The following is a 23458-nucleotide window of genomic DNA, read 5'->3' as shown; positions in this document are numbered from 1 at the left end:
CAAATCTAGGTGAGAACGTAGGCAGGGACTCAGATACAGATCTCATGATATCACAAACACAGCTCTCCGAAGCTGCTCCAAAATATGCCTCCACCGTTCAAATACAACTACATTTAGCAGGAAGGGAATGCAGCTGGAGTGCATGCAGATAATTCCCAGTGGCTATTGCCAGCACAGTTAAGGTAAAATCTGGACCTGAATCAGGATTTGAATGTAGGTGCCAAGCAAAACCTACACACTTAAGGTAAATGCCAGTGCAACCTTAGCTTGGTATTTCCTGGTTTGAGTTTTGCTGACATTCTGGAAGGGCACCTGACAACCTTAATTCTGCATTAACGAAGTTTTTTGCCATTTAATAAAGCTCTACAGATGCACAGCAAGTGTCCATTACTGCATTCCTTACATTCAAAATTCCCACTGAAGTCAACGGAAATGAATTATAATCAATGGCAACTCCCATTAAGGACAGCAGAAAAGGGCATTCACACTGAAAAAAAAATATCCACCAATCCAGGGAATACTAAACACCTGAACTTCCAGGTGCTATTGCCTAGAAAATAGTACTTCATCTTCTACATGCAATGGTCCAGATTCTGCTTTGAGACACCTGTGCAACCTCCACTGGCTTCAGTGGGGCTTACATGGGTAAACTGTGGGCAGAACTTGTCCCACTGCAGGTGAAGTGAAGTGCCAGTTCCAGGCAATGATCCCACAAACTTCAAGTGTTGAATATTCCATAGGTCAGCTCATTTTTACTTGTGTGTATATTCCTAAATAGGCTGTGTACATTTTTAGAATCTTCTGACTCATCTGCCTGTTATAGCGTTACATTAGGCCCTAGAAGAATCATAATTCTGGTACAGTAAACCTCTTCCTTACTTACCAACATGCTGCTGGTCTCCAGTTGCAGCATAAGCTTTGCCCAGCAACAAGCCCGTCTGAGCAGCTTCAACACTAAGTTGCTTGTACAGAGCCACGCAAATGGAATGGGCCTAACAAAGATGGAGATTATTTATGCTAAATAAACACTGCATACATGAACAGTAAATAGACTGTCTACAAAGACGGGTATTTTCATAGACAACACCACCTTTGTTGAGTTAGCCACAGGTGCAGAAACAAGGCAACTCTCTGGAACAGGAAAATTTCATCAAACAAAGCAGTGTAACTCCCAATATTTGAACCAGGACTCAGCATCTCTTTTCCTCAGATTGTGCCTCTCCCCCAAGGAGCAAATATTTAAATAAATAAATCTTTATTATTATTAGAGAGAAGTGGAAGCTTCCAACCCACCAGAAGTTAGAGCTATTTATACCCAGGGTTTTGCTTTGCACCTACATTAAAATTCTGATTCAGGTCCAGATTTAGATTTTAAACATACACAAGTTGGTGGTGTTTGAAGCTGGGTGTCTGGTTTGGATCTGTTTCTAATTTTTATCCTTTGGATCTGTAAAGGTGGGGGTGGTTTATTTAACCAGTGTTAAGTAGTTTAGCGTGGTTTCAAAGCAAGCAGCCACTGTTTTGCCTTATGCAGCAGGCAGTGTAAGTCAAGTTCTTCAGTCTTCAGACCCCACAGAGTGTGGGGATCAAAATTCTGCAGAAAGTTGCCATGTGACAATGGTAAAGAATCACAGAAAGAGTCACTTTCTTCTAACATCATAGAAGGAGCTTTATTAGAATAGGAGAAACTGTATTATCCCTAGATACTCTCTTTCTCAGGGCTTGTCTTCACTGCAGAGTTAATTTGAGTGTTGCCTCTAACTTGGGTACCGTCCACACATTAAAAACCCTTAACACCAGTGTAGTAGTGTTTTTAACTCAAATGGCTGGCCCAATGGGGAATAGAGGCTATACCTCAAATTAGCACAAGTTGTCAGCAGCTAACACAATCACTCTGTGCAGGTCCAGTGTTTATTGTTTTCCCCAGTGTGGGCATTCTCACTTGAGGTAGGCTAACTCAGGAGGAGTTAATTTTCATGTAGATAGAGAAATATGCCCCTCTGGCTGAAACCTTGAGAGCTAAGAGTTACCAGGTCCAGACACATGCACTGATCGTTGGAGCCTTAAGCGCATGGGACCCCAGTAACGAGTGAGTGCTGAGAGAATGCGGAATTGCTCAATGCTACGTTCGGCTGATGTGGCAACTCATGGTGTCGGATGCCATCAGGTGGTCAAGGAACATCTACATAGAACGCATCACTGGACATCGGCAATACCAGAAGGGATGAGCTGGAGTGCCGATGAGAAGCGCAGTCAGAAAAGTAACAAATACTTTCCTTATGGAGTGTATTTTCTAAATGGACAACCAACCTAATTCTCAATTACTGAGGGACAATCTCCACTCATTGATATATTTTGCTTTCCACAACCAAATCTGTGTACAACTTTTCATGAGTGATGTACCCAAGTATTTGGATTCTAATATCTAAACTATATTGTTAAATCTATTCACCTAAATTTGGATTATTGCTGATTATGTGCTCTATGTATCATATGACTTTTAAAAAACTAACTTTGTATTTGTGGTTTCAGAGTAGCAGCCGTGTTAGTCTGTATCCGCAAAAAGAAAAGGAGTACTAGTGGCACCTAAGAGACTAACAAATTTATTTGAGCATCCGATGAAGTGAGCTGTAGCTCACAAAAGCTTATGCTTAAATAAATTTGTTAGTCTCTAAGGTGCCACAAGTCCTCCTTTCCTTTTTATATTTGTGGATAATCTAAACACTATACCCAGATGTACAGACACTCTTTTCCCAACCTATGTATTATGTAATTATTTTTAACATTAGCTTTAATAAAATTTAGGTTAACTCTGCAGGGAAGACTCAGCCTCACTGTGGAGCTGAAGCTTGGGACTTTCCTCATGACTCCCTGGTACATATTTTATACATCCCTTCTCACAGGAACTGAGGCAGAGCAGCAGATGGCAGTGCAACACACAGCTGATTGCTGCTTGCAGCCAGGGTAGCCTTAGACTAGCTGAACTACCTCGCTTGGGAAAAAGAGTAGTGGGAAAAAGTTGGATCTATCCAGAGTGACTGGGAACAAGGGTCTGTCAGGTGGAAAAGGTCTTTGGTGAATTAGCTCTAATTCAATTCTGGATGCAATTTTTAAACTGTGCTATGAGGATTTCTCAGAGGAACCATGTTCTCTTCTGTTCTGTTCAGGTTCTTATGCTGCTCCCATCATTGTGATGTCTGAGTGCTCAAACCCTGCTAACAATGTTTAGCACATATGATTAATGAGCAACATCTCTTATGAAGAAGATCATTTAAAATACAGTTCTACTCAAAGTGACTTGGCAAAAATTGCCCCTTCTTATTCAGACCATGTGTCTGTGACTATTCAGAGTCACATCTGCTGACTTTAGTGACAAAATATTCCTTTCAGAGCCCACATAGCAATGGGAAACCAAGCTGGGTTCAAGTCATTGTGCATCATCACCAGAATTGTTTACTAGGCAGCAATTACAGGGCAAATCAGTGACATCTGTACAAACCCACTGACTGTTCTAAGGTTGAACAAGTGTCTCTGTGGACATGATTTGGCATGTAGCATCTTTATTACAGGTGCTGCCCCAGGAGATCCCAGGCTGGGTTCACAGAGCTGGCAGTTAGGGGAAAATCTTTTTTTAATTGTAAACTGAGCACAGTTTGATAAGAAAATAATTGAGACACAAACAGGACTCACGTATGGGATTTTTAGAGAGTCATTTTTTAGAGTAGAACTCTCTAAAGAAATTCCAAGAACAGTTTCTGTAACAATTTGAACATCACTAACTATATATGTTAGTAAAGCTCTTTTAATAAGCACTCAAATTATTTGCTAATGTGGACAGGAATTTCATTAACAAGATTGGGGTAAAATTCACAATTGGGATAAGTGGGTATAACTCCACTGACGTTAATGAAATCTTGCCTGCTTATGTCAGCAATGAGTTTCCTAGTTGCCAATTGTAAGGGGAAAAGTGGCTATTATGGTTCCCTATACCGTGTTCACATCATTGGCTAAGTTTCCTGTTAGAGTTCTTCAGCAGATCCTTGCTAAAGTTAATATCAAACAAATTAGTTAACTTCAATCATAGCAACTAAAAGCTGTGATTTTTAGTGAATCCTGCTGCTCTAAAAAGATTTATGAGACTTCTTACCTGTAATAAATATGCTATGGCTCTTCCATGGTTTTTCTTCAGTTGCTCACTCTGGGCAATTTTCTGATAAAGATTTATCAGTTCTGGAGCCGTATCGCCTTCAGTTAAAATTACTACATCAACAGCTTTTTCAAAATAACCCGCAGCAAAGTCAAACTTGTTTTGCTGCAAACACGTCCTGAAAGAAAGTGGTGAAAGTTAGGTTCTCTAGTAAAAAGACTATTGTCCATATCAGTGGATGCATGAGACAGGCTCAGAGGCCCTCATCCTGTTTTCCTTGCACACACGAAACTCCCAGGGAAGTCTTTTACCCTTGTACTAATCCATTTTTTGTTACAAAAGAAATAGTAAGGTACCATTTACATAAAAGCCCAAGCACGTGCTCACACACATGGCATTCATTTTGTTTTTTGTGTTTACCTGCCCAATGCAATGACTAAATCTTTCTCAGATATTTTTAATCCCATGATCACTCTCCCATCCAGTTCCTGAAGTTCTTCCATGAGTCTCTCTGCCTTCCGCAGACTGAGGTACGATTCTTTGCCAGTGGAACAGTCAAGGAAAACCACCAAAAATACATGCTAGTAAACAAAGAAAACCATGTAGGTAGAAACTAACCAGAAAAGAACAAGTTGTGCAGGTGTTAGCTTCCAGAACTGTCTTTGCAATATAATCAATACCATTCTGAAGCATATTGTTTTGGATATCCTGACACTCACTTATAGGAGATAGCTTTGAGTGCGGATGGGAACTCTCAGTTACAGGATGTAGTAAATTACATTATTCATAAAAATCCATTGCTGTCTTCACTTAGAAAGATCTGCAAATGTAGATGGCGTTCTCCAAAACATAGGGGCTGGCCATATTCCATCCTGAAGCATTTACAATTAAAGAGAGAATGAACAAGACAAGATGACAGGGTTTAGAGAGAGCTTGAATATGAGGGAAGGTGGGGAAGCAGGAAATGGTTTAAAATTCTTTGCATTGACTTTTCATCTGGGCTTCATGTAGGATTTTTGGCTTGGTGAAGCCTTCCAGTGAAATTTCACCACTGTAGAAATCCTAATTTATATAACTTTCTGGAACAAAGCTTCAAAGAGAAATAAAATTATCAGGAACTGAGCACAGCCCTAACATGTAACAACAAAATAAGATTGGTGGGTAAAAGTGTGTAGTGGATGTGCAGAACTGGGAGCCAGTTACCAGATTTTTTAAGGCCAGAATGGACCATTAAAAAAAAAAAAAAATCTAGTATGACCTCCTGTATAGCACTGGACACAGAATTTCATCCAGTTACTCCTATATTGAGCCCAATAACTTGTGTTTGACTGAAACCTATCTTTCAGAAAGACATCCACTCTCAATTTGAAGACTTCAAGTGAGAGAGAATCCACCACCTCTTGTGGTAGTTTGTTCCAATGGTTAATGACCCTGACTGTTAAAAATGTGCCATATTTCTAGTTCCAAGCTTGGCTCTGACATCAACCCCCTCTGTAGTCTCAAGAAAGTCATTTAACCTCTTTGGCCTTGATTTTCCCACCTGGAATAAGAACACTTGCCCACCTATCTCACAGGTATGTTCTACCACTTGATTAATTAGTTATTGTATGGAGCACTTGGGAGAGGAAAAACACTATATGATAAGTACTAATGATTATTATATATTTAATAAACATTCTGTATTAGGCATTTTAATAATAAAGTAGTATTGTCAGATGTAAGGATATTTGTTTTGTGCCAGATGTGCTACGCCCAAGGTATAGTAGATAGTCACAAGAGTTCCTAATATTTCTCTTTTGTCCTCTGGAGGCGTACGAATCCCTGTCAGCATGATACGTTTGGCTGATTCAGCATGCTCTATGGCCTGTACAGGAAGACCTAGGAGAAGACAATGAATGAGCTTGCTAACAAAAACATCATCAGCAACTTCAAACTGAAAATAAGACCCGAACTATGAGATTCTCTGAAGAGATTCAGTTTAGACAAGGATGAAACTCTAGCTCTACTAAAGCCAAAAGGAAGCTGTGCCATTAACTTTATGAGGTCCAGGATTTCATACCAGATGTATAGGAAAACAATTAGGAGATTTCAGGGGGGAAAATAATCCCTTAAAGATATTTAACAGATATAATCAATAGCCTTCAGAACAATTATGCAGATGACGATGTTACATGTAGGGAAAATAGGCAGATGAAGGGACCCAGCAGAGTCACAGATGGTACAACATTCCCCAGGTGAAACACCTTTTAAGAGAGTAAGCTTCTGTTTAATCCTTAGTCCTAATGCATCCCTCTTCCCATGCACCATACAATGAAGACAGGTATGTCCAAACCAGCACAGCCCCACCTTTCCTCCCCTTGGGATGGGTGCAGGACCTTCAGGCAGAAAACAACTGCCTGTTATATATAAAATTATGCAGCAGCCAGGAAAACAAAGTAGTTTTGAGTATAGTATTTGCATATAGCAGTTTCCAGATTCCATTTCTGTGGGACTGTGGTTTATAAGTGCCATGTTCAAGTCTGGGAAAACATATCAATATACCCAAAAGCAAATCCTCAGCTGAGCTGGAAACAGTTGACCATAATCCCATTTTAGGGATCTTTGCCACCAATTTTCTCTTTCCACATATCTTCTTTTTCACCATCAGCAAAGGAGAGTAACCAGGATAAAATAGATCCATTGCAAGATGTCTTTCCCTACTTCTTCACAGACTTTTCTTTTGACTACTTATCTCTATAGCGAGCACACATAGCCCAGGTTTTTAAAGATCTTTACATGTTGCTGTGCTCAGTGTGACATTGGCTCCTAAATCCCTTTTGAAAATTAGATCTAGGCTCCTAAATGAGTTAATCATGGCAATGCTGAGCTCAGCAATGCCTAAATACCTTTAAAAATCTGGGCCTATAGTGGGTCATAGTGCTTTATACAGGCAATGCATAGAAACATAGAAATAGAAGAATTCCTATCCTGGGTCAGACCAGTGGTTCATCTAGGACCATATCAGCTGCTTTAGAGAAAGATTAAAACCTCTAAAGTAAACAATTATGAAACAACCTGGACATAGGAGAAGTTTCTTCCTAACCTCAATCAATTAGTGGCTGGCTTATGACTGTACAAAGATTATTTTAAAAGTTAATGGTAGTGTAATTGGGGACAGTCTCATTATCCATACAAATGTCTAATCCTTTTTTTGAGTCCCACTAAACTCTTGCCTTCTATTATATCAGGTGGCAATGAGTTCCACAGCTTAATTATGTTATGTAAAAAGTGTTTTCTTGCATCAGTTTAAATTTTGTTGCCTTTCAATTTCATTAAATGTCCCCTAGTTTTGGTTTTCGGAGAAGGAACTACTTCTATTTCTATTATCTCCTTTTTCAGATGGGGTGACCAGTATTGAACACAATATTCCAGGTGAGGGCATATCATTGATTTATATAGTATTGGAATTATGGATTTATAGATTTTTAAAGCCAGAAGGGACCATCATGATAATCTAGTTTGACCTCCTACACAACTCAGACAAAGAAATATTGGGTGAGATTCCTTGATCAAGTCTATAACTCCTGTTTGAGCTATAGCATATTTTTAGCTATAATCAGCATTACAATATTTTTAATATTGTTTTGTATGCCATTCTTAATACATTGTGTTTCCTTTTTTGACAAGCATTGCACATTGAACAGAGGTTTCAGTGGACTATCCACATTTATTTACTACTTTAATTTACACTGTCTTCCATCTCCCTGGCATGAGTTACATCCCTTAGACACTGATAAAGAAGATGTAAGCAAATACATAAGGGGATCTGTCTGAGAGCAAGGATATCTAATTTTCTGAAATTGTCCTAGGACATTTAGAATTCTGTGATTATGAAACTCAAAGAATTTACTCAGTTTTGATACAAGCACCATTTCTTGTTTTTTTTAACATCAATAGCACTCAGAGCATATTAATGCTGACTGTCCTTTAGAGATCTGTGCCCAGGGAATACACTGGTTCATTTTTTAATTCAAACTAAAGGTAGATGGCAGCATTTCTCCAGTTTGCAAATTTCTATAGGTCACTGCAATTATTCTCTCACTCTTAACATATATGTTAGCATAGTTCCATTCCCCAGGCAGAAATATCTTGATGCAATCCAGGAATGCATATGAAACCAGGAAAGCACTGGTTGAAATTTGCTGAGGTCTTCCAGAACCTAGATTTTTAATCTGATATGCATAAAAAAAAGTTGAAAACTTGTTTTATAAATCGAACATTTTTTGTGAGTAACAGAGTTAGTAGAAAAATAAGTTGAAGTACACAATCATTTAATCCATAAAATTCCTATCAGGAACTGTGTTTTAGGCTTGCAACTCAATGAGCATTATGGAGTATGAATATTTTCTCTTATTTCATTGTTAACTTTGGAAGGTGAAATTATGAAATGAGGAATGTAGCTCCACTTCCATTTTTAAAATGATTGTGTGTTCCTGTTTTTCTATTCCCCTTTATTTGTAATCATTGCTATTGCTAGCTCATGGAGTAGACAAGACGACACAACATACGGACACAACATGATTTCAGTTCTTCTTCTGGAAGGTGCCTGTCATTATGATATTTCCTACCAAAGAGCTGAAGTTAACTCTCAAACCTTGTTTTGAAACTCAGTGTCCGTCCTACTAATACAGTAGGTTTCCATCCTACTAATAGCGAAGCTTTCAGTTGATTCTGAGGAACCATCTTCAAAGCCACATGCACATCCCTACTTAGTGGCCACCGTCCAGTCTCTACGCCATGCCTTGATGCTGAATGTGCTAAACTGCTCAGTGCAAATCCTCTGGTGATCCACATATTGCTTAGGCATCCAAGCAAGCATTTGCTTAGGCATCCAAGCATCATTCCAAGAACTTGAAGACACCCTACATGCTGATTTGATTAAGATGGCCGAATACTGTAGTCAGTGGCATTTACAATAAGTGTGACCAAGACAGTTTCCAGTGTGTTCCATCTTTACGAAACCAGAGCAGACCAAGAACTGAATCTTGCTCTCAATGGACATTGCTTGAAACACAGATTCCCACCCAGTCTATCTCAGAGTAACCCTAAATAGATCTTGCATGTATGTTAACCACCTGAGGAAAACTGCGGCCAAGGTGAAGAATTCTAAACAAACTGGCCAGCACTTCATGGGGAATAAATGCTCAAACTCTCCAATCATCGGTTTAGCCCTCTGTTAATCGGCAGCAGAATAATGTGCTCCGGTCTGGGTCCATTCATCTCACATCAAGTTGGTTTACACATAACTACACTGAACCCTTCACATTGAAACTGGGACGATTCGACCCACACCAGTTCCGTGGCTCCCTGTGTTAAGCAGCATCACTCCTCCACACATCCATCATGAGGATGCTACAGCCAGAATGACTGAGAAGATCTGGGCAAGCCTGAGCCTGCCACTATACACAGAACTCTTTGACTACCAACACTTGTCACTGAGGCACCCATTGTGGGCCGCTTGCCCTGTCCAGATTTCTCTGTGACATTGATATGAGGTGAAGAATGAAGAATGACATCAGAAACGTCTCTTATAATTGACCAGACTATGTGTGTACCTGGCTTTGATTTGCCAAACTGCTCAGGGGCACTTCTGAACCGATTTTGAATGGGCTAGGGTCCATGTGCAGACAGCCTTCACTCCACAGGCAGCTGTGGTCAAAGACAGCCAATGTCACACATCACGGACGACTGCCCTCTGACCAGATTTGATGGTGGACTGAGGGCTCTGCGCTTCGCTGATGAAGCTGCCGCAAATTGGGTTGGCAAGCTCTGCCATCCATAAAGAAGTCCTGATTTATGCAATGAGTATGCTATTCCCAACTATAAGACATAGATATGAACGGAGAGCTCTCTTACTAACCACCAATCCTCAGCCAAATTCTGCTCTCACATTTATACTTGTGAAACCACTGACTCAGCTTTGGCTCCAATAAACTTACATCAGGGATGAATTTAGCTCACTGATCTCTAGTATTGGGGAAAAAATGAACTATTATGCACTCTGAGGTGAAAATGTGCATGGACCCTTCTACTGATATGAGAATTCTGCTTCTGACACCATCATTGCCCCTCTGTCTAGTAGTAGCAGATGTTGCAGGCCTTGCAGGTCAGCTTCGCACTGAAGAAGAAATCAGTGATGCATATTCTGAGTATCTCCTAGATATAACTTGCTTTATTACACATATACACCAGTCCTGGAAAAGAGAACGCTACAAACAGCACCCAGGCAATCTCTTCTTCCAGAAGACTCAGACAGGCGTTCCCAGGACGTTACTTTGTCTCCAGAATTTTTTCCAAATACAGAAAATAAAGCAGACTGCAAACTCTGTTATCTGCCAGAGATTCTCTCCAAGGCCAACTTCATAACAAAAGTAACACCATCACAACATTTCTTCATAAAGTAAAAACTTGCTTACACGGTCAAAAGAACTTGTAAGATTCTGTGTAACATCACCTCCGGCGAATCCTACCATAACATGTGCTTTCATTATTAATGGAGCAGTCCTGCAGACACACATGCAGGTAAGTAACTTATCCAGTAGTCCCATTATGGGACAGGCATAAATATTTGCAGGATCAAAGTAGTGAAGCCAGTTTCTCTATCTTCCAAGTTTTTGATGTGGGACAATTGAAATTAGATTTTTACCTTGAAGTATTAAATAGCTGTGAGCCAGGTTGGCGAATGCTTGTGCCAGTTGCCAGTGACAGTCTCCATAGATAATTCTAGTAAGAGCCACACATCTAATAAGTTCCCTGTTGGCTTTATATACCTGAAGAACAAAATAGAGTAGAAATTATTTTTGTGTAAGCATCCTGCCCCCAGAGTTTTCTCCAAGCAAGGTGGGGAAGTGTCTACATATTAGTTAGAATAAAACCATGTGTTCTCTGTGCATTTGTTACTAGAATATCACAGCTCTGAGTCAGTCTGTTTTATAATTGTAGGGTCAGATTTGCCCCCATCTCCAGAGCATTAACAGGTGAGGGAGAATTTCCCCAGCATAAGGTTGAAATAAGTAGCCCTGCGTTGCCCATATTAGGAGGAAAGGCCGGGGCTGAAGGCAGGAGGGAGAGTGATCGTAACGCTCAGAGCCACTGGGATTCCAGGCCTGGTTGCTCTAACTTAGAGTATCCCCAAGGGCTGTACTACTTTACACAAAAGAGCCATTTCAGCCCCTGCAGAAGCCCAGAATCTGGGCAGTGCAAAGGTGGCATAAAGCCACCTATGTCTGTTTCCTCCACCTGGGTCCCACTGCTTCTGGCAGGAGATGCAGCACGGACTCTAGCTCAGAACCTTTAACAGGGCTGTTTCTGAGACTCCTCAAGGTACAAATATGAATATTTGTAGCTACCGAAGCTTTGCCGTTGTCTGTCTGCACAGAGACTCGAGGTGCAGGAGGAAGCCGATGGGGGACTCCCTGGGAAAGGATCATAGACTCATAGACTTTAAGGTCAGAAGGGACCATTATGATCGTCTAGTCTGACCTCCTGCACAACGCAGGCCACAGAATCTCATCCACCCACTCCTGTAACAAACTTCTAACCAATGTCTGAACTATTGAAGTCCTGAAATCATGGTTTAAAGACTTCAGGGTGCAGGGAATCCTCCAGCAAGTGACCCTCTGCAATGTGGGGCACAGAAGGCGAAAAACCCCAGCGTCTCTGCCAATCTGCCCTGGAGGAAAATTCCTTCCCGACCCCAAATATGGCGATCAGCTAAACCCTGAGCGTGTGGGCAAGGCTCACCAGCCAGACACCCAGGAAACAGTTCTCTGTAGTAACTCAGATCCCACCCCATCTAACATCCCATCAGAGGCCATTGGGCATATTTACTCCTAATTGTCAAATTAATTGCCACAATTAGGCTATCCCATCATACCATCCCCATCCATAAACTTATCAAGCTTAGTCTTGAAGCCAGATATGTCTTTTGCCCCCACTGCTCCCCTTAGAAGGCTGTTTCAGAACTTCACTCCTCTGATGGCTAGAAACCTTCATCTAATTTCAAGTCTAAACTTCCTGATAGCCAGTTTATATCCATTTGTTCTTGTGTCCACGTTGGTACTGAGCTTAAATAATTCCTCTCCCTCCCTGGTATTTATCCCTCTGATATATTTATAGAGAGCAATCATATCTCCCCTCAGCCTTTTTTTGGTTAGGCTAAACAAGCCAAGCTCTTTGAGTCTCCTTTCACAAGACAGGTTTTCCATTCCTTCGATCATCTTAGTAGCCCTTCTCTGTACCTGTTCCAGTTTGAATTAATCATTCTTAAACATGGGAGACCAGAATTGCACACAGTATTCCAGATGAGGTCTCACCAGTGCCTTATATAACGGTACTAACACCTCCTTATCTCTACTGGAAATACCTCGCCTGATGCATCCCAAGACCGCATTAGCTTTTTTTCACGGCCACATCACATTGGTGGCTCAGTCATCCTGTGATCAACCAATACTCCGAGGTCCTTCTCCTCCTCTGTTACTTCCAACTGATGAGTCCCCAGCTTATAACAAAAATTCTTGTTATTAATCCCTAAATGCATGACCTTGCACTTTTCACTATTAGATTTCATCCTATTACTATTACTCCAGTTTACAAGGTCATCCAGATCTTCCTGTAGGATATCCCAGTCCTTCTCTGTATTGGCAATACCTCACAGCTTTGTGTCATCCGCAAACTTTACTAGCACATTCCCGCTTTTTGTGCCAAGATCAGTAATAAAAAGATTAAATAAAATTGGTCCCCAAACCAATCCCTGAGGAACTCCACTAGTAGCCTCCTTCCAGTCTGACAGTTCACCTTTCAGTGTGACCCGCTGTAGTCTCCCCTTTAACCAGTTCCTTATCCACCTTTCAGTTTTCATATTGATCCCCATCTTTTCCAATTTAACTAATAATTCCCCTTGTGGAACCATATCAAACGCCTTACTGAAGTCGAGGTAAATTAGATCCATTGTGTTTCCTTTGTCTAAAAAATCTGTTACCTTCTCAAAGAAGGAGATCAGGTTGGTTTGTCATAATCTACCTTTTGTAAAACCATGTTGTATTTTGTCCCAATTACCATTGACCTCAATGTCCTTAACTACTTTCTCCTTCAAAAATTTTCCAAGACCTTGCATACGACAGATGTCAAACTAACAGGCTGTAGTTACCTGGATCCCTTTTTTTACCTTTCTTAAAAATAGGAACTATGTTAGCAATTCTCCAGTCATATGGTACAGATTGATTAAAAAGTCTTGCTAATGGGCTTGCAATTTTATATGCCAGTTCCTTTAATATTCTTGGATGAAGATTATCTGGGCTCCCCGATTTAGTCCCATTAAGCTTTTCGAGTTTGGCTTCTACCTCGGATGTGGTAATATCTACCTCCATATCCTCATTCCCATTTGTCATCCTGCCATTATCCCTAAGCTCCTCATTAGCTTCATTAAAGACTGAGGCAAAGTATTTGTTTAGATATTGGGCGATGCCTAGATTATCCTTAACCTCTACTCCATCCTCAGTATTTAGCGGTCCCACTTCTTTCTTTGTTTTCTAATTTATATGGCCATAGAACCTTTTACTATGGGTTTTAATTCCCTTTGCAAAGTCCAACTCTACATGGCTTTTGGCCTTTCTCACTTTATCCCTACATGTTCTGACCTCAATAAGGTAGCTTTCCTTGCTGATCCCTCCCATCTTCCACTCCTTGTAGGTTTTCTGCTCTTTCTTAATCACGTCTCTGAGATGCTTGCTCATCCAGCTTGGTCTACAACTCCTGCCTATGAATTTTTTCCCCTTTCTTGGGATGCAGGCTTCTGATAGTTTTTGCAACTTTGACTTAAAGTAATTCCAGGCCTCTCCACCTTTAGATTCACAAGTTCTTCAGTCCAATCCACTTCCCTAACTAATTTCCTTAATTTTTTTAAAGTTAGTCACAGATCTATTTTAGTTTATCCTTCCATTTAGTTTGAACTGAATTTGCTCATGATCACTCGAATCAAGGTTGTCCCCTACAACCATTTCTTCTACAAGGTCTTCACTACTCACCAAAACCAAATCTAAAATGGCATCCCTTCTTGTTGGTTCAGCAACTGCTTGGTGAAGGAATCCATCAGCTATCGTCAGGACAATCCATCAGCCAGGAAAATCTGAGCCCTATTGTTATTATTAGCACTTGTCCTCCAGTATATATCTTGGAAGTTAAAGTCTCCCATGATCACACAATTCCCATTAGTATTTACTTCATTAAAAACATTAAAGAGGTCTCTATCCATATCCAAATCAGACCCCGCTGATCTATAGCACACCCTAAGCACTATCCCAGGGGAGGCTCTAGTAGCTTTCTTCCCCAATGTGATTTTTGCCCAGACAGACTGTGTCTTATCCATTCCATCACTTCTTATTTCTTTACAGTCTACCTCATCATTGATATACAATGCTACTCCACCACCTTTGCCTTTATTTCTGTCTTTCCTAAACAGCACATACCCTTCAATACCTGTACTCCAGTTATGACTACTATTCTACCATGTTTCTGTTATCCCCATAATATCTGGTTTCATGTCCTGCACCAGTAACTCTAGTTCCTCCATTTTGTTACCTAGGCTCCTCGCATTGATGTACAAACATCTTAATTTTTGCTGTTTGGCTTCACTCACATTCTTTACCCTATTAGGCACAGACATTCTACCACCAGTATCACCTATTAGACTGGTATCTACACTACCCTTCCTCCTTATCTCCATTCTCCTACCCATGGCTGTATCCTTTCTTACTTTGTTTTCTTCCCTCTCAATGTTAAAATCCGGGGTGGAGATTACCTGGATATCTCCCAACCACCTCCCCCAAATTCCTAATCTAAAGCTCTCTTAAATCAGTTGTGCCAGCCTCCATCCTAGAAGTCTATTTCCCTCCCTATTCAGGTGAAGTCCATCCCGAGAGAACAGTCCTCTGTCTATGAATGCCTCCCAGTGGCCATACATCCCAAAGCCCTCCTTATAGCACCACTGCCTGAGCCATCTGTTGATCATCATAATCTTGTCACACCTTTGCTGCCCTTCTCTAGGAACAGGTAGAATCCCACTGAAGATGACCTGAGCCTCGATTTCCTTAAGTGTCTTCCCCAGCCTGTCACAGTCTCCCTTGATACGTTCCAGCGAGAATCTAGTTGTATCATTTGTTCCCACATGAAGGACAATCAGTGGATTCTTTCCCGCTCCCGTTAGGATCCTCTTCAGCCTCAGGTTCACATCCCGTATCTTAGCACCCGGCAGTCAGCACACCCTTCTGTTCTTTGGATCAGCTCTTGTTACAGGCCTGTCTATTCTTCTCAGTAAGGAGTCCCCAATCATGTAGATCTGCCTTTTCCTGGTGATGGTGCGATTCTCCGGTCTATCCCGTTCCCTCTGGCTGCAAGTCCTCTCGATTCCTATTCTCCCTTGCAATCCTCTGCAACGCATCCTGTATCCTGCTGGGGCTCATATTTGGTGTTATCTCCAATGACTTCCCCTCTTCCTATAGGACTAGCTGCTCTGCTCTTTTCTTCCTTGCCCTCTCACCTTCAGTGACCACCTGCTGTGCCCCTTCTTCATTTTCCAACTCTGCAAACCTGTTCCTGAGCTCTATTTCTCCTTCACTAGCCCATCTTTTCTTCTGCCTCGTTCTCTTAGTCACATGCTTCCACTGTCCACTTTCCTCACCCAGCAGTCTCCCCTCAGAGTTCTTTGGTCCTGCTTCCATCTGCAAGCCTGAGTTTTTCCCTTGAGCCTCCTCATGCCTTTGCTCCGTATCTGTTCAAACCCCCTTCTAAACTCAACCAGAGTTTCCACCTGCATATCCAATCCTCGGATCTTTTCTTCCATCAGCTCTATCAGGTGGCACTTCATGCAGACAAAACTCTTTTCAGGTACTCCCTCCAGGATCATGTACATGGCGCAGCTTCTATATCCAGTCATCTTCATTGTGTCTTCAACTGCTTGGGTCGCTATCACTGCTGCCCCTGTATCTGTCATAGCCTTCCCATCTCAGTCCTGTTAGGGAAACAAACACCACCACCCACAGCAAAACAAACCCCCCAACAAGCACCACAACACTGCCAGAACACCACGCACCCCCTTCACTAGCCTGTCTGTTCCTCTGCCTGGTTCTCCTAGTCTTCACCTCAAACTCCCCTTGCAAACTCCCACTCAAACTCCCCTCTTTACAGCTCTGTTTGCTGGCTCCTGTGCCGCTGCCTGAGTGGCTGGCTACCTTTATAGGACCTCTAATCAAGAAGCCCCACCCCCAATCAGGGCTCAGCTTCTCTCCCAGTACACTACCCCTACCAGCCTCTACAAATGCCTCCTCCAACAGAACTCCCACTCACAGTGAGAAAGAGCGAGTAAAGGAATTCCTTTTATTGGAAAGGTTTCAGAGTAACAGCTGTGTTAGTCTGTATTCGTAAAAAGAAAAAAGAAAAGGAGTACTTGTGGCACCTTAGAGACTAACCAGTTTATTTGAGCATGAGCTTTCGTGAGCTACAGCTCACTTCATCGGATGCATAGCATATTGTGGAAACTGCAGAAGACATTATATACACACAGAGACCATGAAACAAAACTTCCTCCCACCCCACTGTCCTGCTCGTAACAGCTTATCTAAAGCGATCATCAAGGAGGGCCATTTCCAGCACAAATCCAGGTTTTCTCACGACAGGCCTAACAAAGAAAATAACAGAACGCCACTAGCCGTCACCTTCAGCCCCCAACTAAAACCCCTCCAACGCATTATTAAGGATCTACAACCTATCCTGAAGGATGACCCAACACTCTCACAAATCTTGGGAGAAAGGCCAGTCCTTGCCTACAGACAGCCCCCCAACCTGAAGCGAATACTCACCAACAACCACATACCACACAACAGAACCACTAACCCAGGAACCTATCCTTGCAACAAAGCCCGTTGCCAACTGTGCCCACATATCTATTCAGGGAACACCATCACAGGGCCTAACAACATCAGCCACACTATCAGAGGCTCGTTCACCTGCACATCCACCAATGTGATATATGCCATCATGTGCCAGCAATGCCCCTCTGCCATGTACATTGGTCAAACTGGACAGTCTCTACGTAAAAGAATAAATGGACACAAATCAGATGTTAAGAATTATAACATTCATAAACCAGTCGGAGAACACTTCAATCTCTCTGGTCACGCAATCACAGACATGAGGGTCGCTATCTTAAAGCAAAAAAACTTCAAATCCAGACTCCAGCGAGAAACTGCTGAATTGGAATTCATTTGCAAATCGGATACTATTAATTTGGGCTTGAATAGAGACTGGGAGTGGCTAAGTCATTATGCAAGGTAGCCTATCTCCCTTTGTTTTTTTCCTACAAACTCCCCCCCCAAGACGTTCTGGTTAAACTTGGATTATTGCTGTGCACATTGTAAGATGAGCTATTGCCAGCAGGAGAGTGAGTTTGTGTGTGTGGTTTTTGGAGGGGGGTGTGTGTGTGGGGGGGGGGTGGTGGTGGTGAGAAAACCTGGATTAGTGCTGGAAATGACCCACCTTGATGATCACTTTAGATAAGCTGTTACGAGCAGGACAGTGGGGTGGGAGGAAGTTTTGTTTCATGGTCTCTGTGTGTATATAATGTCTTCTGCAGTTTCCACAATATGCTATGCATCCGATGAAGTGAGCTGTAGCTCACGAAAGCTCATGCTCAAATAAACTGGTTAGTCTCTAAGGTGCCACAAGTACTCCTTTTCTTTTTTCTTTTTATTGGAAACAGGCTGGTGGTGGTGGTCTCGGCATAAGGAATGGGCATGTGGAGGAGCTGCAATGAGAGGGAGCCGATGAGGAGATCTTTGCACAGGCAAAGGTGGTGGGAAGGAGCCTCAGTAGCAGGCTAAAAAGATTTTTCAAGATTGCAAATACCATGCGACTATTAATATCCAGGGTTGTTGAGAGTTATCAGAAACATCATGATTGATGACAAACATCCCACCACTGCTATTATTAGGCTCAACATCTATATTTGGGTTCTCAAAAATGCTTGCTAATTCTTTGAATCTTTCCTGCTAGGAACTGTATGACTTGGCTGCTGCCTACAACAGAAATTCCCTACTTGGGAAAAAGATGATCGAAACATCAGCTTTACTGCAATTAAAATAAAGTAATGCAACAGCTGAACAGCAAACCCCTTTGTATGGGTCATTTAAAAATTATGCAGTGGGACCTTGTGATCTGTTAAACGTGGCCTTGAGATACTTCACTTCCTACAGAAGAAATAACTTCACTGCGGGCTGCATGACACAGTATTTGTAACAGGGACAGAACCTCTGACCTCATGGTTATTGGCTTGAGTCAGCCTAAACTGACAGTCACCCAAAATCATGACCATCCCATGACTTATAGGTAGCCTATGTGAAATCAGTGAGTCATTCAATCCACTTCCTACCAGAGAGTGTGCCTATTGTGGCAGTACAGTCACAGTTTGCCACTAGTGCTACTAGTTTGTGCAGTCTTGACCAAGAGCCGAAGACTAACCTTAACTATTGTTATCCCTCCCTCATAGTCAGGGCTGTAACACACAAGGAAGCTGGAACTTCTGCTTCCCGTCACCTGTTATGTTATTTATTATTTGTATTACAGTAGCATCTAAGCCTGAAATCAATCAGCGTTGGGTGCCTAAATACAGTACCTTTGAGGATCTAGACTTAGAGACTGCAACTGATGCCAAGGCTGCATTGTGCTATGTACTGAACACACATGAGATAATCGCTACCCAAAGAGTTTACAATCTAAATAGACAAGACAGACAAAGGCAGTTTTATTATTCCCACTTCACTGACAGGGAACTGAGATTAAGTGACTTTCCCAAGGCCACAAAGAGTTTGTGGCAGTGCTTGGAATTGACCCCAGATCTTGAGTCCCAGTCTTGTGCATTAACCACATGAGGCCAGTTATCCTTTTATACTGATAAATCATTATAGAATTTCAGTTCTCAGTACTATCAATCTGACACTTTTCCAAGTAACCTCACTGCTTCCACTCTCACACTGTTGGTGATAATGCTGAGGAGTTTCAAACAGAAATGAATAAACAGAGGATTTTTAAAAAGCAACATAAGCAAAAGGGCCAGGTCCAATTCCTGTTACCTCTTTTTCTTTAATGAACTTTTCTGCCATCTTCTGTGCTTGTTCCAATTTCTCATTTGGTGCTGGAGCACAGTCTATAGGCAGTGCCTTTTCCCTCATTTTCTTTTCTTCTCCTTCACTACCTCTTGCTGTGCTTTCATTGTTTGACTCATCCAGATGTTCAGAGACAGTGGTGCTGATTTCCTGGGACCTGATCATAATATATTATAAGGTTGTATTACTGATGATGTTTATTTCAGATTCATCTGTTAGTTGTGACACTGCATTTAAACATAAAACTGGGAATAATGCTTAAAAATATAACCATAACAGCAGTGTTACCTTTACCAATTAGGCTACAGCCTATAACCTGGCTATAAGATTATTTTTTTTTAAAACACTTTTCTGTCTGATGGGAGATGATTTTTATTTACAAAACCCTTCTTTTCCCTCTTGGAAAAGAGCTTTATAATAAATTTACAAGAAAACCCATTTAGAATGATCAATATGATAAAAGCTCCCTCTTAACTTATAACCCAATAAAACAAAGAGAATGGTTACTACAGTGGGGAAGGGGGGAAAGGTGAAGACTTATAGATAAGGGGCAGACAGTAAAATAAAGATCACCCTTTAAAAAGAAAAGTTTAATAACTTACAAGTGAGAGTCCACAGCACTATGGCTTGAATCTGTAGGGATATATATCGGGCTATCTTGCAACATCTTCTTACCAAGAAATACTATGGAGGTCCGAAATGACTATGCCTAAAACTGTTCAGAAGTAACATGAATGATAAATGTATTTTTTGAAAAAATAAACTGGAACAGAACATCCAATGACCAGTTAACCTACCTCTCTCAGAGTTATCAATGTGCTGATCAAAACTGTCTCACTGTTACCTGATACTTCCTCTAGTGGTTGTATCCATCTGTTCTCTCATCTCTTCATTACATGTTTGCACAGTGCTTAGCACAGTGGAGCCCTGGTTCTACTGCGATGCAAATAAAGCGTAAATAATATTTTTATTGGTATTGCAGTAGTACCTCATCACTCACTGTGCTAGGTGCTGGACAAACAGACCAAGACGACAGGCCCCCTGGCCACAAAGAGCTTCCAACCTAAGTATAAGATGAGCTATGTCTATTTAATAATAATACTGTATCATCTTAGTTCAGGGGAGAGATTATGCATTACAATGAGAATATCCATCAGAAAGTAAAATTAAGAAAAACAACCCCAAATGCTAGAATTTCCAAAGTGTACACTCAGTCTATCTAGAAGTGTTTAATTTGCTGACAAGTGATATTTAACTAAATCAAAATTGAATTGAATAGTTCATTTCTGAGTTGATATTCTGGGCCATCCAGGGCTGAGTACACAGTTGACCCTCAACAGTCATACAGAACACTGGAATTTCTTTATATCCTTGTCATCTGGGTGTTGTCTCTCACCTGAACTCTACAGTGGTTAGGTTAAGTCTGAAAACATTTGTAAAGGGCTGCCTGGAGCAGCTCTTTACAATTTCCTGGGTGCATTTGGACCCACAAAGGCCTTTGCTACAGATAGGAGTGAGGAATAACAAGTGAAAAGTTGTTTTTTGAGTTGCCAGCTTCACCTCCAATCCCAGAAGAGGAAGTCAGGGTTGGGTAGCACATTTCCTAGCCCCCTGGTCACAGGCTGATAGAGGGGCTAATTATGGTCCAAGTGAAGAGTCTCCTAGTCCTCCGTTGATGCCAGCCGCAGAGAGTACAGTGGCTTGCGAGTTGCCAAGCCAGCACAGTGATGCCGGGTATGGCGTGGGCCCCCAAAATGAAATAACTGTCAGTGTAGCACAGTGATTTATTTGTGGGGATTGAGGGAGCAACCAAGGGAATTCAACAAACACACAGGGACTTAAGTTGAGCCATTTTGCACTCACATCTCTGCCGCTGCCCTGAATTACAGGCGCTCCCTGGCTCTCAGGGTCCAACCACTTCCCAACCCCGCAGTCTATCCCCCCACCTCTGTATTTTACATTCTGATACGCCAGTCACCTCAGCCCAGAGAGCAGGAGGGGTTTGAGGGGGGCTTCCTGCTCCCACCCCCCAGCCGGGGTGTAATCAATAGTCACTGCTCTCACGATGTAAGCAGAGACAGCTCGTGGCGCACAGCAGAGCAGCAGAAGGTAGAAATCCAGGGCGGTACCTGCTCACTGCACTGGGGATGACGGCCAAGAAGAGCTGTCCCACAACGGAGCAGGGCCTGGACGCTGCTCTCAGCTGACAGGCTGGTTTGGTCTGCTGCTTCCTCCAGGAAAGGCTCAGTCAGTCCCAGGCAGGTTCTTTTAGTTACATTTCCAATAAGTAAATGAACAGGCTCCTTCCCCAGCTCCTTTACCCTGGGGAGGCCACAACAGAGGCTTTTCTGACAGGCCCCACCCCCACGCGGTTGCCTTGGTGACAGAACACAGGCCCCAGGCTGTAGCCTTGGTGACCGTTCGCATTCCCAGCTCAGAGCAAGTTTTACCAGCATCAAGGGCCCAGCGCCATTCCTGGCTCACCAGCCCTCTCCACTCCTTGGCTGGGTAAAAACAGACTGCGTGGCTCACGCACATGGTCATGGATGGTCTGTCCGTTGTGTGTTTGCCTGATTAAAGATTATAGTGTGGCCTGTTTTGGGGCTGTGCGCTGAGCCACGGGGCCTGCTGGGCTAGGCCGAGAGCTTACTAAGGGGGCTCTAGCCTGCTATCCTTTGATTCCCTAACCCACATTAGCAGCCTTTGACAGCGGGTGGGCTAACTCAGGGAGAACAAGAGTTTAAAAAGTCAGCTCCTAAAGGACCAGAGGAGCTAGCAAACGGGGAGGCGTGTGAAGGAATGTGAAAGGCAGACAGACTTAACACACATACTGTAAACTTCACCCCTTGACCCATGCAAAAAGCCCTGCAAGAGTAAAAAGAGAATGCAGGCAGAAGTCCAGCAGCAGATTGGGGGCTATCCAGTTTATTGCACCGAATGCAGCATGTACAATTACCTGCCTTGTGGGCAAATGGCATGTGTGTGCATTCGGTGCAAGCAGCTCCTGGCCCTCAGAGACATAGTATGGGCTCTTGAGATCAGAGTGGCCGAACTGAGGAACACAGTACAGAGATCCCACCCCCAGTCTGACAGCCTCTGTGCTGTTGAGGAGGATGAAAGTCTCAGACGAGGAAACAGCCTCATAGTTGGGACCTTCCTTCCAAATGATGTCATGGCATCCTCTCAAACAGCATGTTCCTCCTGGGGAAGGAACCTCAGTTATTAGGAAGAGCCAGGTAATAGTAATGGGGAATTCAATTACTGAAAATAGTTGGGTTTGCGATGACTGGAGGAACAGCATGTTAAATTGCCTGCAGGGAGCAAAGGTTGCAGACCTCACGAGACATTGAAACAGATTTATCTGCCGTGCTGGGGAGAAGCCAGTGGTTTTGGTACATGCAGATACCAGTGACATAGCAAATGGTAGGAGAAATGTCCTAGAGGCCAAATTTAAGCTGCTAGGTACAGGGTTAAAGTTCAGGACCTTCAGGGTTGCATTGTCTGAAATAAAAAGAAAAAAGAAAAAAGAAAAGGAGTACTTGTGGCACCTTAGAGACTAACCAGTTTATTTGAGCTAGTCTCTAAGGTGCCACAAGTACTCCTTTTCTTTTTTCTTTTTACGAATACAGACTAACACGGCTGTTACTCTGAAAATTGTCTGAAATGCTTCCAGTTCAATACCCAGGGCCAGAAAGACAGGAAGAAGTGCAGGATCTCAATATGTGGATGAGACAAAGGAGGAGGGTTTTAGGTTTATTAATAACTGGGGAACCTTTTGAGAAAGGAGGAGCTCCATTTAAACCAAAATGGACACAGACTGCTGGCATGGAAAATTAAAAAGGTTGTAGAGGATATTTTAAACTAAGGGCTGGGTAGAGGTGACAGATGGAGAGGAGCACATGGTTCAGGAGGAGACATCCCTTAGGGATGAATTTATTAAAGGGGAAACTATATCCAAGTAAACAGAATAGTAAAGAAGTTGGTAAAGTACAGATAGGAGCTAGTGGAGGACAGTCAAATTAAGAGAGTCTCGTTTAAACATAACACATGGAGGCAAGCAACTGAATATTGACAAAATGTACAAATGCTTATATACGAATGCTAGAAGTCTATGTTA

At 42.2% G+C, this 23458-nt stretch overlaps 1 protein-coding gene across 2 annotated transcripts in view; it reads right to left on the bottom strand.

The window, feature by feature from the left end:
* The window catches only part of TTC23L (tetratricopeptide repeat domain 23 like), a 33051-nt gene extending 11366 nt beyond the window's left edge, over positions 1–21685 (bottom strand). For both annotated transcript variants that reach the window (XM_074952442.1, XM_074952441.1), the window contains exons 1-8: positions 21471–21685; positions 19944–20056; positions 19309–19498; positions 10833–10956; positions 5875–6025; positions 4568–4693; positions 4148–4325; positions 884–992 (exon numbers count right to left, since the gene is read on the bottom strand). In XM_074952442.1, coding sequence (XP_074808543.1) covers positions 884–992; positions 4148–4325; positions 4568–4693; positions 5875–6025; positions 10833–10956; positions 19309–19498; positions 19944–20008 — 943 coding nt within the window. In that variant the 5' untranslated portion in view covers positions 20009–20056; positions 21471–21685. The remainder of the gene's footprint in view (positions 1–883; positions 993–4147; positions 4326–4567; positions 4694–5874; positions 6026–10832; positions 10957–19308; positions 19499–19943; positions 20057–21470) is intronic.
* Positions 21686–23458: the final 1773 nt, after the last annotated feature.

Source organism: Natator depressus, chromosome 5 (assembly GCF_965152275.1).
Source record: "Natator depressus isolate rNatDep1 chromosome 5, rNatDep2.hap1, whole genome shotgun sequence".
Taxonomy (NCBI): Eukaryota; Metazoa; Chordata; order Testudines; family Cheloniidae; genus Natator; species Natator depressus.
The sequence above is the reverse complement of the archived record's forward strand: the minus strand, read 5'-3'. Positions and strand labels throughout refer to the sequence as shown.